At 41.3% G+C, this 17,379-nt stretch overlaps 1 protein-coding gene across 2 annotated transcripts in view; it reads left to right on the top strand.

Annotated features, from left to right (window-relative positions):
* WIF1 (Wnt inhibitory factor 1) overlaps nucleotides 1–17,379 on the top strand; it is a 49,644-nt gene that overhangs the window by 21,360 nt on the left and 10,905 nt on the right. For both annotated transcript variants that reach the window (XM_077338707.1, XM_077338706.1), the window contains exons 3-4: nucleotides 5,036–5,144; nucleotides 15,858–15,998. In XM_077338707.1, the coding sequence (XP_077194822.1) occupies nucleotides 5,036–5,144; nucleotides 15,858–15,998 (250 nt within the window). The remainder of the gene's footprint in view (nucleotides 1–5,035; nucleotides 5,145–15,857; nucleotides 15,999–17,379) is intronic.

Raw genomic sequence — 17,379 nt, 5'->3', positions numbered from 1 at the left:
CTGAAAGATGAAGTACCTTGAAATATCCCTCTTTAATGAAGCAGGGTATTGCTCAAATGTTCTAGAAATATATCTACTTCAAACTAGTATTATCAAAGTAATAGCCTTCAAGTTGAATGTATCACCTCCTGTGGCCAGTTTTGGTTTTGTTCTTCAAAATTAAATTGTGATCTTGTGATTCCATAATCATTTTCAACACATCTGTGAGCAAAATTGGTCACCTTTAATTCAACCACTTTGCTGGTGCATGAAGAAATACATTTAGAAAAATGATAACTGATATTTTGTGGGGACGTATTACAACACTTAATCTAGGAATTGTGGGAATGATCTTCCATAACATGACAAGGTAGTCTTAACAGGGAGTTTTCAGTGCATTTGTGAGATGAGTTTTGATAGCAAAAGCCATTATACCAATTCTCTTGAATACTATTTACATGTCTCTGTATTAACCCCTGTGGCAGCTCTGCTAATCACAACAGTTTCTATACTCTGTGCACTTTTGCACAAAAGTATGAACTCACTGCTGCTTATACTTGGGCTTTCCTCCTAGTATTTCCTGTGCCTTGGCACAGTCCTGAGAGTGACAGGAAAATCCCCACTCACGGTTCAGGTGACCAAACTTTTGAAGTTGGCATTTGCTGGTCTTAAGCCTCATTGGTTCTCCTGTTTGGTTTGTTATTTAAGGGTTAATCATGGAAGGTAGATTTTGGATCAGGTAAATCATAGCTAAGGTGAAACCCTGTCAAAGTATTTCTGGCAGCTTAACTCCTTCTTAGGGGGTGATACATTTGGGATAGGGGATAGATGCCTTTTGAGGATCCTGCTTATTTTTGGCTTGGCTTTGCCTTTCATTTCTCTTCTTTATAGGGAGTCTTAATTAATCCCACATCTAGCTGTTAGCCAGGCATGAATAGTATAAGGCTAATTGCATCCTTTCCCCTATTTATAGGTCTATAATGGAATTCCAAACATTATTTGCATACCATTCCAGTACCTTAGGAAATATTCAATGTAGGCACATTGGGCCCTGAAATGTTCAGCAAAAAGGCATATATAGTTGATTCAATTAATCAATTAATAATACATAAATAACAATGGATAACCCTTCTGGTTATCTGATTATTCCAGACAATGGCAGCTAGTCAGTCTGCTTGGCTTCTTGCACTCCAAATACCTTGAACATATGCTTTACTGGGAAAGTACAAGTCTTTTGTGTTGTTACTTTGGAGTTCTGCAGGGAGCTATGGAGTTAAGGTGGGTGTATCTAGGGAAGCCTGGAAATCTTCCAGAAGTACAACTTCAGCTATCAGTTCCACGGGAGAAAATGGCTGCTTTGTAGGATGGACTCTAAGGCATTCTATCCTGCTGGATAACTCCCTCCACAAACTCAGAAAAAAGGAAATAATTTACACAGAGTGTGATTAAAATGTGGAATTCACTGCCAGAGGATATAGTAATGGCCATAGAAGTAAATAGCTTTAAAAGATCAGATAGGTTCATGGAGGATTAAGTCTATCAATTGCTACTAGTGATGGTGACTGAGGAGAACCTTCACATTCAGAGTCACTAGTCCTCTGAAGCCCAGAGCCAGAAAGCATCATCAGGGAAAGGCATTAGCTCCAGTGACCTGTCATTGACCATCCTGAGGAACTGGTTGGCCACTGTGTGAAACAGGATGCTGGACTAGATGGACCATTGGTCTGGTTCAACAGGGCTTTTATATTCTTAACCCTACTTTTCCCAGGTTCTACTCCCAAATCTTTAGAGATTTCCTAACCTATAGTTGGCAACCCTATGGGGGTACAGAAAAAGAGGGATGTGAGTTGCGTACTCTCACCTCACCAACTGTCCCACTCACCTCAGTGGATTCAGTAACAATTCAAGAAATACAAATAATGTATTTGTTCCCAGTACTTAAGCACAGAGTCTTATTTGGCGGGGGTGTGGGGGTGTGTGCATGCAGTGAATGCCACTACACTTGAAATATGAGTGTGGAATTATTTCGGTTGACTCACCAATTGTTGTTTTCCTACTACTAAGAACATGTTGTTTTAATCACAAAATCCATTATAACCTGTTTTTAGATATAATTAAAACATCAAAGTTAAACAATGAGAAACAGACCGTATGGCAGTAGCTCAGTTGCCATGGCTTTGTGAGGGGCTGCAGGGAACAAAACAATTATTTTTTCCCCCTGAACAGATGATTTTGCTTAAAAAAACAACTATGCACAAACTAAACTGTATGGGTCATTTTGTTATTCCACATTGCATAAAATCCTCGTATTAAAACCCAACCTTTAAGTATCTCTGAACTCACATTTTGCTACCCTCACACTTGGTATTTGATCTTTTCAAAACATTTTTCACTAAGAGGAACATCCTATATTTGACCAAATTCTGCTTACTTGCCAAGGGTTGGATTCAAAGCACTGCAAAGGGAGCTTTCTTTGCAATATGAGGTATTGCCATCCCAGTCCAGTCCCTTTACCTCTACAAAATTTCATTGGGGGAAGGGTAAGCTAGAAAATTCTCCAGGATCTCTTGGGATGTGACAGCTAGAGGAGGAACTAGCAGAGCCCCTCCTTGTCACAATAGAAGTTATTTCAGTTTGCTGTTATGCCTATGTGGAAGCATTGGAAGTGCAATCCTAAAAACATTACCCTGGGAGTAACCCCCACTGAATTGATCTGAAGAGGGTTCTGATTAGGGCAGAGTCTGCACTTACTTTCTTTATTCCATTATCAATCCTGTTGAATTCAGATCGTTTTGAACTCGGGTCTTCTTCTCCCCCCCCTCCCCATTGAAACAGGAAAGTCTTCTACACGTGGTTAGGGAGGCTCAGAAGTGGGGGGGGGGAGGCAAGCCTCTTTCTTTCTTTTCTTGAAGGGTGGGGGGAGAGGAGCCAGGCAGGGAGCTTCTTTCTTTTCTTGGAGGGGAGGGGGAGAGGATCGAAAAAGGCAGAGGAGGGAGGAAAAATCCAGGACCGACAGAAGTTGAGAGAAATTAGGGGCTTCTCCTTTAAGGCAAGCGTGTCACATGACCAGGTGTAGCCTATCAGAGGTTCTCTACCATGGAGCTTTCTTTCCCAAATGGATATTCAGGATTAAAAGCACTCTGAGATATCGCACAATAAAGGTAGGGTCACTCCGAATCAATCCTTCTTGCTGCAGAAGGAAAATTTAAATCGCCCCAAATCCAAACAGAAATCGCATTCTGTGTAGAGGGCAGGGACTGAATCGATCTGGGGTTGGAATAAAAGCTCCGCGCAGTTTACACCTAGGTCTGCTAGATCGTTCTCTAAAGGATGTTAAGTCTATGGATCTATGAGGGAGGGGAATAAAATGCATTAGTAGTAGTGACACTTGAGTAGGATTGCCAACTCTGGATTGTGAAATTCCTGGACGTTTTGGGAGCGGACACTGGAGAGGGTGGGGTTTGAGGGAGAGGAGAGACCTTAGTAGGCTATAATACCATAGAATTCACCTTCCAGCCATTTTCTCCACAGGAACTGATACTTTTTACCCAGAGAGTAGTTGTAATTCCAGGAGTTCTCTAGCCACTACTTGGAGACTGGCAACCTACATTTTAGTAGTATGCCTCACCAAGTTGTTTTCTCTAGCTTGGTGTAGTGGTTAGGAGTGTGGACTTCTAATCTGACGAGCCAAGTTTGATTCCCCGCTCCCCTACATGCAGCCAGCTGGGTGACCTTGGGCTCGTCACAGCACTGATAAACTGTTCTGACTGAGCAGTAATTTCAGAGCTCTCTCAGCCTCACCCACTTCACAGGGTGTCTGTTGTGGGGAGATAAAAGCGAAGGTGAATGTAAGCCACTTTGATATTCCTTCAGGGAGAGAAAAGTGTTATATAAGAACCAACTCTTCTTCTATAAGCTTTCGTCTGTTTTCCTTTTTAATTTTCAAATGCAAAGACTGTGTGATAAAAGATCAACAGCATGTTTTCTGTGAATTCATCATATATTTGGTATCTGTATTACATCTCCATTTTATTTGATGCCTTACTTCCATATTTGATTTCAATATCTCATACCTGGCAGTTATATTTAATAATCAGAGTGACCAGATCACTCACTTAGTCTGGAAACTTCCTATCCCCTCTTGCTTCTGCCCACCATTGCTCAGCTGGGCAATGACAGGGGAAATGTTGGGCAAAAATGGCACTTCCAGCACAACCTGGAAATAATGTCACTGCATCAGGCAATGCTGTGGCATTCTCCCAAACTCTATGGTTAACCCATAGAATTTTGGGTGAATGCTAGAGTGTTGCCTCCCAGAGTAATGATATCATTTCCAGTCATGACATGGATGACACCACTGACATAAGCCTCTGCTCTCCCCCATTTCCTACCAGCTGCCAGCCTAGGCCAACTGTAATAGTATTTAGTATTACTGTAACGGTATCTAGAATTTGACAACTTATAGGAGTTCACATTTAATGCCTGCCAATTTAATCAAGAAATTCCAATAAGTTTAAATTGAATTTCAAGCTAAATTTGTATTCCAAATTTGAATGGCAAAATGGTTAAAAAATGGACTATTTGGTAGATTGTAAATATTTTCAGTTATTTGTTTCAGAGCTACATAAATTCCACAGAATTTCTAGTCTAGTTAAACCAAGGGATCTGTAATAAGATCCTGAAATGGGTATGTCAGCTGCAAAAGCACCCCCAAAAGCCCCAATATGGATTTGGGAAAGAAGGCATCTGCCCTGTACCATTTTTCCTAATTAAAAAAACCCTTTTAGTTGCAATAGGAGTCCGGGGGGTGGGGGTGGGGATAACAGGCCCTCTGCTTTAAATATATTTGTATAGTCTTTTTCCCTCTGGTACTTTGACTTTCATTTTAAATTGTGTAAAACACTTTACAATAGCAGTAGAAGTAAAAATGAAAACACCTGTAAATAGACTGAAACGTATAAAACAACATTTTAGCCTTCTGTTCAGTATAATAGGCTGAATGACATAAAACGAAGCAATCAGAATAAATGTTTCTTTTAAACGGATTTTCTTATAGGCTGAATACTTTTATGAGTTCCTGTCTTTGCGCTCGTTGGATAAAAGCATAATGGCTGACCCAACTGTAAACATCCCTCTACTTGGAACTGTACCTCACAAAGCATCAGGTTTGTGGTATTTACATAGTTAATGAATGTGTATGTTTTGAAACACACCAGGTTGGAGCATCAAATTGAAAAAAGTCTTCTTCTGTCAGAGGAAAGTTTTCCCCAACAGAAAAAGGCTGTTCTGTCACTGGCCCATTGAGATAAAGGTTTGCATAACGACACGCATTTATTCATAATATAGAAATAATGTGTGATCAATTTACTGTGCCTCCACTTTTAAAATATGTACTGAATAGCTTCTTTTATATATTTTCTCTATACAAGCCAACCTTGTTAGTCTTGCTTATAAATGCAGTCTAGTAGGAGTTAGTCCAAAGTGCGATGCATAAAATGTGTGTGTGTAAAGTGTCGTTCCCAGCTCAGAATGCTCACAAAGGCATCACTATTTTAAATCTTCAGCATCTACATGCCATGAGCCAAATACCAGATGGCAGCTCTAGCTGTTGGATATAGCTGTAGAGTTAACAGAAATGCAACCAACATGTCTCTCATCCACTTTAACATTGTAATTCACTAGCAATGCGGGGATTCTCCAAAATTCTTAGGACAACATGCAGTAGTGGTCTCATAAAGTCATAAGGACTAACTATATCTACACTATCAGCACTGTCTTGAATATTGCACAAACTTTTGAAGGGCTGAGGTGTTGTAAAACTGTGTATCTGAAAAACGTCTTTCTGTTCGGCCTCTTATAGAACTGATGATCTGGATATATTGAAGTACTATATCTTAATGTCCATTTTAGTATACCTTTTATTTTAGTATGCTACTGACTGTATGACGTATTTTGTGTTTCTGTATCAGTTTTTGTGATTGCTTTTCTGTTGACAGCCTGTGGCTAATTCAATAAAGGAATTTCTTGTCTGACAAAAGGAGCACAAATTATTCAGTAAAATCCCCTCTATACAGTTTTATGCAGAGGAAGTTTCTAGTGAGTTGCCCCAAAATCTTTTCTAGTTTTGGCAGACCATTCAACTACTTTTAAGCTCTGATTTAGCTAAATATGGGTGCATGCACCCTTCCTCTTCTACTAGCCTTACCATCATTTCAACATATTTACAGGCTTCTTCCCAGAATGAGCCTCAAGTAAGTCTGGCCTGTTGTACTTTTTCAGAGAAACCAGATTCACACAGGACTGAGCACCTGTCCTTGTATCAATGCAAAGCCATCTTTCCTATTTCCAGACCAGCTGATTGGCCAGCCTTCTGGGTCAGCCACAAAACCAACTTATTCCCCATTCCAAACAGACTGTAAAGGGTTTTAAATAGCGGATTAGCTGATAAGCAATGTTTTTTATTAGTTAAACATGCCTGGTTCTTGAAGGAACAAAAAGCACAGGCCCTTTAGGAAGAGGTAATCTTGACTGAATCCACAGAGGCATATGAGGGTAAGCATAGGCGGGCCAAATTATATAGAAAGGGCAAGGACAGTGACAGACTTGGAAATGGAATTGGAAGGAAATGCAGTGGCATACAGAAAGCAGCAGGACATAGCTGTGACTCTCTGTGGGGCAAGACAGGGCTGTACATCAATCCCAGACTTTGCACAGGCCCAGAGGAAAGGCCTGTGGAGTAGGGTGATGCCTTCATGGTGATGAGAATTTTAGCAGAAGGCCACCTCAAATGACTGAGAAGAGTGAATGTGGAGATAAAGAAAACCTGTAAAGAGGCATCCAGAAGGTTTTATATAGAATTTTCAGCCATTGTTTGTTTGAGGAACACTGTAAAATGACAAGCAGAGGGGAAGGAGACATGGATGGCAAGCAGAGGCTAAGGAGACTGTGGGATTAGGATTACTGGAAAATAGCACAGATGACAACAAAAGATATGGGGTAGTTAAATTAACATTAAATTAAACTTTGGTTTATTGTTGTGTTAAAATGCAGGCTGCCTGATAAACTGTAGAGGGGGTTGTTTGTTTGTTGTTTGTGGTCACATTGCAGCAAATTTATGGTGACCCCAGAGAATTTTCAAGGCAAGAAACATTCAGAGGTGGTTTGCCATTGCCTGCCTCTGAATATTGATGCTGGTATTCCTGCATGGTCTCACCATCCAAATACTGACCAGGATCAATCCTGCTTAGCTTTATGAGATCTGACGACATCAGGCTAGCCTGGGCTATCCAGGTTAGGGGAAGTTTTTTCCTTTCCTTTTCCCCCAGTCAAGATGCAGAGTTTTCAAGGCAAGAGACATTCATTGCCTACCTCTGAGTCATGGCACTGGTATTCCTTGATGGACTTCCATCCAGTACGAACCAGGGTGACTCTGCTTAGTTTCAAAGGTCTAATAAAATCAGGCTAATCTGGGATATCTAGGTTAGTTTGTTAAAGGTAAACGGTAAAGGTATCCCCTGTGCAAGCACCGGGTCATGTCTGACCCTTGGGGTGATGCCCTCCAGTGTTTTCATGGCAGACTCAATACCGGGTGGTTTGCCAGTGCCTTCCCCAGTCATTACCATTTACCCCCCAGCAAGCTGGATACTCATTTTACCGACCTCGGAAGGATGGAAGGCTGAGTCGACCTTGAGCCGGCTGCTGGGATTGAACTCCCAGCCTCATGGGCAGAGCTTTCAGACTGCTGCCTTACCACTCTGCGCCACAAGAGGCTCTTTTCCCTACCCTTTCCCTACCTATCTGCCTCCTTAAAGGGGAGCCAGTTCTTTTAAGCCAGGAACCCTAGGATTTAACTGCTTGGTTCCCAGATTAGAGTGTTTTCTCTGATGCCAGGGGCCTCTTGGGTGCTGGATCTGCATTTCCTTCATTACGACAGTGAAAACTGTTCCGGTGTATTGGTGCATTATGCTCTCCATGTACCACATAATGCACTTTTCAAGCATTAAAGCTGCCACAAGGAATTTTTGTCTCACAGAAGCATTTCGAGCTGTATTCTACTTGGTGCCATAACATATTGTTGTTGTTGTTATGTGCGAAGTCGTGTCCGACCCATCGCGACCCCATGGACAATGATCCTCCAGGCCTTCCTGTCCTCTACCATTCCCTGGAGTCCTTTTAAGTTTGCACCTACTGCTTCAGTGACTCCATCCATCCACCTCATTCTCTGTCGTCCCCTTCTTTTGCCCTCGATCACTCCCAGCATTAGGCTCTTCTCCAGGGAGTCCTTCCTTCTCATGAGGTGGCCAAAATATTTGAGTTTCATCTTCAGGATCTGGCCTTCTAAAGAGCAGTCAGGGCTGATCTCCTCTAGGACTGAACGGTTTGTTCGCCTTGCAGTCCAAGGGACTCGCAAGAGTCTTCTCCAGCACCAGAGTTCAAAAGCCTCAATTCTTTGACGCTTGGCCTTCCTTATGGTCCAACTTTCGCAGCCATACATTGCAACTGGGAATACCATAGCCTTGACTAAACGCACTTTTGTTGGTAGGGTGATGTCTCTGCTTTTTAGGATGCTGTCTAGATTTGCCATAGCTTTCCTCCCTAGGAGCAAGCGTCTTTTAATTTCTTTGCTGCAGTCCCCATCTGCAGTGATCTTGGAGCCGAGGAAAATAAAATCTGTCACTATCTCCATTTCTTCCCCATCTATTTGCCAGGAATTGAGAGGGCCGGCTGCCATGATCTTTGTTTTCTTGATGTTGAGTTTCAAGCCAACTTTTGCACTCTCCTCCTTCACCCGCATCAACAGGCTCTTTAGTTCCTCTTCACTTTCTGCCATTAGAGTGGTATCATCTGCATATCTGAGGTTGTTGATATTTCTCCCTGCAATCTTGATCCCAATTTGTGACTCCTCTAATCCCGCATTTCTCATGATGTGCTCCGCATACAAGTTAAATAGGTAAGGCGACAGTATACAGCCTTGCCGAACTCCTTTCTCAATTTTGAACCAATCCGTGATTCCATGTTCAGTTCTCACTGTTGCTTCTTGACCTGCATATAAATTTCTCAAGAGACAAATAAGATGCTCTGGTATTCCCATCTCTTTAAGAACTTGCCACAATTTGTTGTGCTCCACACAATCAAAGGCTTTAGCATAGTCAATGAAGCAGAAGTAGATGTTCTTCTGGAACTCCCTAGCTTTTTCCATGATCCAGCGTATGTTGGCAATTTGATCTCTAGTTCCTCTACCTCTTCGAAATCCTGCCTGTACTTCTGGAAGTTCTCGGTCCACATATTGCTGGAGCCTAGCTTGTAGGATTTTGAGCATAACTTTGCTAGCATGAGAAATGAGTGCAATGGTGCGGTAGTTTGAACATTCTTTGGCATTGCCCTTCTTTGGGATTGGAATGTAAACTGACCTTTTCCAATCCTGTGGCCATTGCTGAGTTTTCCAAATTTGCTGGCATATTGAGTGTAGCACTTTTACTGCATCGTCCTTTAAGATTTTGAATAGTTCAACTGGAATGCTGTCACCACCACTAGCTTTATTGTTGCTCAGACTTCCTAAGGCCCATTTGACTTCACATTCCAATTTTCTTGAAAAGATCTCTGGTCCTCCCCATTCTATTGTTTTCTTCTATTTGTTTGCACTGTTCATTTAAGAAGGCATTCTTATCTCTTCTAGCTTTTCTCTGGAATTCTGCATTCAATTGGGTGTATCTTTCTCTTTCTCCCTTGCCTTTCACTTCCCTTCTCTCCTTAGCTATTTGTAAAGCTTCCTCAGACAGCCATTTTGATTTCTTGCATTTCTTTTTCTTTGGGATGGTTTTAGTTGCTACCTCTTGTACAATGTCGCGAACCTCCGTCCATAGTTCTTCAGGCACTCTGTCTATCAGATCTAATTCCTTAAATCTATTTGTCACCTCTACTGTATATTCGTCGGGGATATGATTTAGTTCGTACCTGAGTGGCCTAGTGCTTTTCCCTACTTTCTTCAATTTAAGCCTAAATTTTGCAACAAGAAGCTCATGATCTGAACCACAATCAGCTCCTGGTCTTGTTTTTATTGCCTGTATAGAACTTTTCCATCTTTGGCTGCAGAGTACATAGTCAATCTGATTTCTGTGTTGACCGTCTGGTGATGTCCATGTGTAGAGTCGTCTCTTGGGTTGTTGGAAAAGAGTGTTTGCTATGACCATTGTATTCTCTTGACAAAATTCTACCAGCCTGTGCCCTGCTTCATTTTGTACTCCAAGGCCAAACTTGCCTGTTATCCCAGTTATCTTTTGGCTTCCTACTTTAGCATTCCAATCCCCCATGATGATAAGCACATCATTTTTTGGCGTTGCTTCTATAAGGTGTTGTAGGGCTTCATAGAACTGATCAACTTCATCCTCTTCAGCAGCAGTGGTTGGGGCATAGACCTGGATCACTGTGATGTTGAATGGTTTGCCTTGGATTCGAACTGAGATCATTCTGTCATTTTGGGGATTGTATCCCAAGACTGCTTTTCCTACTCTCTTATTGATTATGAAGGCTACTCCATTTCTTCTGCGAGATTCTTGTCCACAGTAGTATACCTGATGGTCATCTGAATTAAATTCACCCATTCCTGTCCATTTTAGTTCACTGATTCCTAAAATGTCGATGTTCAGTCTTCTCATTTCTTGTTTAACCACGTCCAGCTTGCCTTGATTCATGGATCTGACGTTCCAGGTTCCTATGGAATAAAAATCTTTACAGCATCGGACTGTCTTTTCGCCACCAGTTACTTCCACAACTGAGCGTCCTTTCGGCTTTGGCCCAGCCGCTTCATTCATTCTGGCGCTACTCGTACTAGCCGTCTGCTCATCCCCAGTAGCATATTGGACACCTTCCGACCTGAGGGGCTCATCTTCCAGCGTCATATCGTTATGCCTATTGGAACTGTCCATAGAGTTTTCATGGCAAAGATACTGGAGTGGTTTGCCATTTCCTTCTCCAGTGGATCACCTTTTGTCAGAGCTCTCAGCTATGACCTGTCCGTCTTGGGTGGCCCTGCACGGCATAGCTCATAGCTTCACTGAGCTACGCAAGCCCCCTTGCCACAACAAGGCAGCGATCCTTGAAGGGGGCCATAACATATAGATTACTTCATAAACCTTACTGTCACATCTCAATATGTATTCTATGATAACTGAATGTGAGAATATCTCCACTGAAAAAAATCCTTTGAGTTTAAGCTGATGAGAAAGTTCTCTCTGGTCTTTGCATGTCATTCCTCAGTACTGTACAGTCATATGACATGCTATAATCATCCTGCTTCAAGCTATTCCCCATCCTCAATATGCTCTTTCCCATACCTGTTATACTTCAAAGTCCTTTTGAAACAATGCTGCCCAAGCATGTTAATGTACTGTCCAGAAGGGATGGTAGGAATTGTATGTTTTCCTGCTTGCAGAGTTCTTTCTGCATTGCATCTATTTTGCCATGGTTATTTTCCTCCTGCTACACTCCCAGGGGGCTTAAAAACAACAAACCACTAACTGCTATAGTGTGCACAATTTTGCAGAGCACATGCATGAAGGAAAAGTTTAAAAAAAAATAGACATAAGAAAGTATGCAGAACACAGCAGTGGGTGTTTGATGGCTCCCCAGGCCCCCTGCCCCCCACTTTGAAATAATTATGCTTCTTTCCTGGCATTGCAAACTTTACCAAGAATCCCCAACAGCAGTAAAGGGGGAAATGTCACGTTTAATACTTTCTGGTGATACATAGTTGCATGAGAAAGTAAAGCATCTGCTAAACTCACATCAAAGTACCAGGGGACAAACATACGTGGAAGAAGCTTCAGTCCTGAATCCATTCCAGTCTGGCTTCTGACCTGGCCATTGGGTGTAGACAGCTTTGGTCACCCTGGCAGACAACCTCCGGACACAGCTGGACCAAGGTGGGTCAGTGCTGCTTGTGTAGCCAGATCTTACAGTGCATTTAATACAGTCAATCTCAAGCTTCTAGATCACCTCCAGAGAACTGCCTTACAATGGCTGATCTCCTTCCTCCGATGTTGAGGTAGCAACTGGGAAGGAGCAGTCATTCCACTGTGAATTCCAATGTAGAGTCCTCAGGGCGTGATCCTCTCCCCAACATTATTTAACATATCTATGCACCCTCTAGCACAGCTGGTCTGGGGGTTTGGATTGGAATTTCACCAATATGCGGATGACCCCCATCTCTATCTGTTGATGGGCAGCCAACAGAATGTTCCCCCAGATATGTTTGCCAGATGATTGGAGGCAGTAGTGGAATGGCTCCAGTAGATCCACCTCAAACTAAACCTCAAAAAGACGGAGATCCAATGGCTGGGGAAGAAAGAGACAGAAGAGGAAGTGCACCTCCCCCAATTGGATGGGATGCAATTCACAATTTTGCACACTGTCAGAAATTTGGGGGTGATCTTTAATGTCTCCCTTTCAGAGGAAGCTCAGATTGCATTAGGCATTTTCCACCTTTGTCAGGCAAAGCTACTAGCGGCCTATCTGACCTCAGAGAACCTAGCCATAGTGGTCCACACGACAGTCACCTCTAGACTGGATTACTATAACTCACTCTATGTGTGTCTATCTCTGGCCTTGACCTGAAAACTGCAACTGATGCAAAATGCAGCTGTGCATATTCTTACTAGTACACCATGGAAGACCCATATTCTACCAGTCCTCCAACAGCTGCATTGGCTACAGGTTGAATTCCAGATCAAGTTCAAGGTTCTGGTCTTAACCTTCATGGTCCTATGAGGTCTGGGCCCTGCGCATCTAAGGGACTACCTCTCCCCACATATCCTCAAAAGAACATTATGATTGTCAAACACCAATATGTTGGTGGCCCCTGGCCCTAAGGAAGTTGCCAAGTCTCAACCAGGGCCAGGGCCTTTTTGGCTCTGGCTCCAGCCTAGTGAAATATGCTGCCTGCAGACACTGAGGCCCTGACAGAGCTATCGAAGTTCCACAGGGCATATGGTTGAGGCCACAGGCAAGTAAACAACACCAAACCATCACCCCTCCAGTTTCTTACCACAAACAACAGCTGGGAGACAGCTGGGTGACATAAGAGAGATCAAGGCCATTAATTAGAAAAAAAACAAATGGAGCAGTAAAACAGTGTTTTAATTGTTTTATCCTTTTATTAAATTTATGGTTTTATCTGAAACTTGTATTGTAATTATTGTTCACTGACCTGAGCCTGACTGGAGAGCACGTTACAATAAAATAAACAAATAAAAATAATTATTTGCCCAACACGAAGCTGGAGAGCACAACCAGAATGACCATAGTTCTGGTCAGGCAGTGGGTTTGGGGGGGGGGTAATATTATATTATCTTTATCCTTATCCAAATGTATGTGTGTGTCAAAATGACATATTGATAATTTAAGACTCAACATATTAGTAATTTAAAACTCAAATCAGTTAAATGAATAGTAGTGTTTTGACAGACTTCTTCTGGCAGTAGGAACTGAAGCAAGGCTGAAGACACATGCTTGAAAAGGGATTAAGAGGCAAGAATTTTACAGTTATGATCATAACTTTACATGTGACAAAGGAAATTATCATATCAGATTAATTTAAAAAACTGATCCATGGTGTAGAATATTTATATGCTGTATAACGTGTATTTTACTATCAGTTGTTTAAATCAATGAGACACCCAGATAAATAGATTCACACCAGATTAGGAGAGTATTTTGCAGTAAAAACTCAAATGTGCTGGAAAGAAGAAGAAACAAAGTAACAGATGTAGTTTTAAAAGCATGAATGAAAAACCAACCATGAAGAAAGCAAATAATTGTCACTATTAATCTTAAGCAATCTTCAAATGAAACAACCACAAAACAGCATTCCAAGGCTGTAGGGTTACCAAGCCATTCCCCTCATTAAAATACTCCAGATTTACTGCCTTTCCCTGACTCTTTGTAGTTAAAAACAAATTTCCTATTGGAAGCAGCCATCTCCATCTATTCATTGTATTTAGAACACTTGACAAAATTTGCTAGAGCGCTTTCTTGTCAGAGTTTTCTTCATATCATCCTAGAAAAAGCTCTGTGTTGTGCAAAGCCCATTTAATCTGACATTGTACTTCCCAGGGTGGACAACTAGCTATCTTGGGACACCCATAAGCAGGGCATGATCAGCTCTTTCCACTACTACACCCCGCAACAGGTATTCAGTAGTATACTACCTGTGAACATGGGAGATAATAGCCACTGATGTTACCATAATTTAAGAAGTAAAAGGAATGCTGCTACTAGCAGCTAATGTAGTTCACTTTTGCTAAAATCTTTGGAATGGATTCAGTGACTTACTGGCACCCGTTTCCATCAAAACTGATTTTCTCCTTCATAGTAAATCTTCAGATTGTATTGAAGTACATGTAACTGAAATAAATGGATTGAACTGATAATTTAGGTACAGGAATGATCATAAATTGCAATTCTGGCCTTCTCCATCTGTGACTGAAGCCCCAAAATGAGCATCATTACCCCTCAAGACCATAAGCTGGAGACAGCTCTGACATGAAAAACTTAATATTCATTTACATAATATATGCCCTTCATTTCTGTCCTCATTAGGACTGCAAAGTGGTTAACAGATTAAAACACATCATAAAACTATTTAAACCAACTAAACATATTTCAAACAATTAAAACCAAGTTAAAATGCACACACAATACAATAAAATATATTCATATAAAAACAAAAAAAACATGGAAGACTACTGAGAGAATGTCAGATGAAATTTAAAAACCGAATCTGAAGATGGAAGACAGTAACAGAAAGGGACAGGTAAGTCTCAGGAGAGAATTCCAGAGTTTTGATGCAAGGACCCTATCCTGGGTTGTCACCTGCCTAATCTCAAAAGGTGGGGGCACCAAAAGCAATAGCCACTTGCTTTGAAGAAGGCAGTGGTTTCAGAGAGATACTGATTTATGACTCAGGTTCTTTGTTTTAGGTGTGGAAATTGTAAGCATTTAAATAAGAGTGAAGTGACTCCAAGGAAACCACTTTAGGATTATTCATTTAATCCTTATAGGGTGGCATTTCCCTGTTAATTTCAGTGTACCTGCTTTGCTGTTATAAGAACTATAAGACAAACCTCATTAGATCAAATCAATGTTCCAGAATCCTGGCTAGGCTAATGTCTCTGGGAAGCTCATGAGCAATAACTTTTTAGACCTTTATATCCCACTTTTCTCCCTAAAGTGGCTTAGAGCATTGTTCTCCCCTCCTTCATTTTATCCACAGAAGAATTCTGGAAGGTAGGTTAGGCTGAGTGAATGGCCCAAGGTCACCCTCCATGGTAGAATGGGGATTAGAACCCACGTCTCCCATTTCTTAGTCCAACACTCTAACAGCTACACCATGCTGTCTATCTGGCAAACAAGGTATAAGTGTGATGACAGCAACCTTTTCTTCTTCCCCCCTATTTATCACCAGCATCTGAATTAGGAAGGAGGAAGGATAGATCTGTCAGTAGCTGTGAGAGAACATCCAAAGTTAATACAATGCTGAATAAAAGTCACTGGCAGCACACAAACGAAGAGCTGTATCCTTTACACCTTGCTTGTGTACTCATACCTGAACACTGGTAGAAATGGGATTATAGGACAGATGGGCCATGGGCTCATATTTGTTCTTAAAACTGTCTTGTAACGGATGGCAACAAAATGTGTTCACTGAAATGAATAAAACAACTCTGCATTGGGAGTGCAATTATAGTTTACAATAGAATTGGATTGTCTTGTTCTCTACACAGCAATTGTCTGTCCTGGAAGAATATAAATTGCATCTCTGGTTATTAGTAAGTTTATATTTGATTTTGCTAACATCCTACCCCTTCCCTGCCCCTTTTTAGTTGTCCAGGTTGGATTTCCTTGTCTTGGGAAACAAGATGGAGTGGCAGCCTTTGAAGTTACAGTGATTATAATGAACTCAGGAGGCAACATCATACTCCAGACCCCACAGAATGCCATCTTCTTTAAAACATGTCAGCAAGGTAATCAGAAGTGGGGGGAAATTGTTCTCCTTGTCATATTGAGCAGTAGATTATGTTCCCATTCAGACGCAAGACACAGGAAAAGCCAAGAAATTGGAACTAAACATAGTATTGTTATCCTATGTGAAACTGGCTCCCCTGGTCTTATCCAAATGCTATTCATCAATAGGAATAAAATCAGAGTCCAGTGGCACCTTTAAGACCAACAAAGATTTATTCAAGACATGAGCTTTCGAATGCAAGCACTCTTCATCAGACTGTGTTCTTACATGACAGGGAATATATAGCAAAAATCAATTCTGTTATATAGTAGACTGTGTCACAACTAAATACAGCCAATGATAATCCTTTGCCAAAACAGCCAATCAATTCCCTAGAGTTCAGTGTACTTTACAAAGAGTAACCAAAATGCTGCTATTAGAGATCAAAGGCTATCACCTCCCCATATGTTGCTTGCTCCATACAACTGTGAGACATTCCTCCCAGGGAATTTCTGGTCACTATCCCAAGGCGAGGGAGTCAAACTCAAAATTCCATTACAATACCATATCTTACAGTCATATTATCACAAATAAAATACATAGTGATGAATATGGATACACAAGTTGAACATGAATAGTGAGATTAAAAGCCTTTGTCCCTATTTAGTCCTGGGTATGTCATAGTATTCAGTTTTGTAATAACAGTCACATAATCCCAATTAAAATAAATTGTGAGAAATGTGGGTACACAAGTTGCATACGGTTAGCATGCATAATGAGATAAAATACCTTTGTCGTTGAGTCCAGGGTATGTAGAAGTATTGAGTGTTGTAATAACTTGCATTTCTGCAATCTCCCTTTCTAGGCTGTTCTTGAAGTTTCTTTGAAATAAAACAGCTACTTTCAGGTCCCTTATAGAATGTCCTGGAAGGTTAAAATGTTCCCCTACAGGTTTTTCAGTCTTGTGGCTTTTGATGTCAGACTTTCCATTAATTCTTTGGTGGAGGGTTTGACCTGTTTGCCCTATGTAGAGAACCGAGGGACATTGTTGGCACTTGATGGCATATACCAAGTTTGAAGATGAGCAGGTGTATAAGCCTTGGTATATGCCATCAAGTCCCAACAATGTTGTGACACAGTCGACTGATGTAACAGAAATGATTTGTGCTATATATTCCCTGTCATGTAAGAAGATCACAGTCTGACAAAGAGTGCTTGCACTTGAAAGCTCATGCCTTGAATAAATCTTTATTGGTCTTAAAGGTGCTACTGGACTCTGATTTTATTGTGCTACTTCAGACCAACACGGCTACTCATTTGAATCAACAGGAATGTCATACATTTTCAAGTGAATGAAATCTCAGTATTAAAAGTGGTGCCTATTCAACCCTTATCAGACA

The sequence above is a fragment of the Paroedura picta genome, chromosome 5 (assembly GCF_049243985.1).
Source record: "Paroedura picta isolate Pp20150507F chromosome 5, Ppicta_v3.0, whole genome shotgun sequence".
Lineage (NCBI taxonomy): Eukaryota > Metazoa > Chordata > Lepidosauria > Squamata > Gekkonidae > Paroedura > Paroedura picta.
The sequence above is the reverse complement of the archived record's forward strand: the minus strand, read 5'-3'. Positions and strand labels throughout refer to the sequence as shown.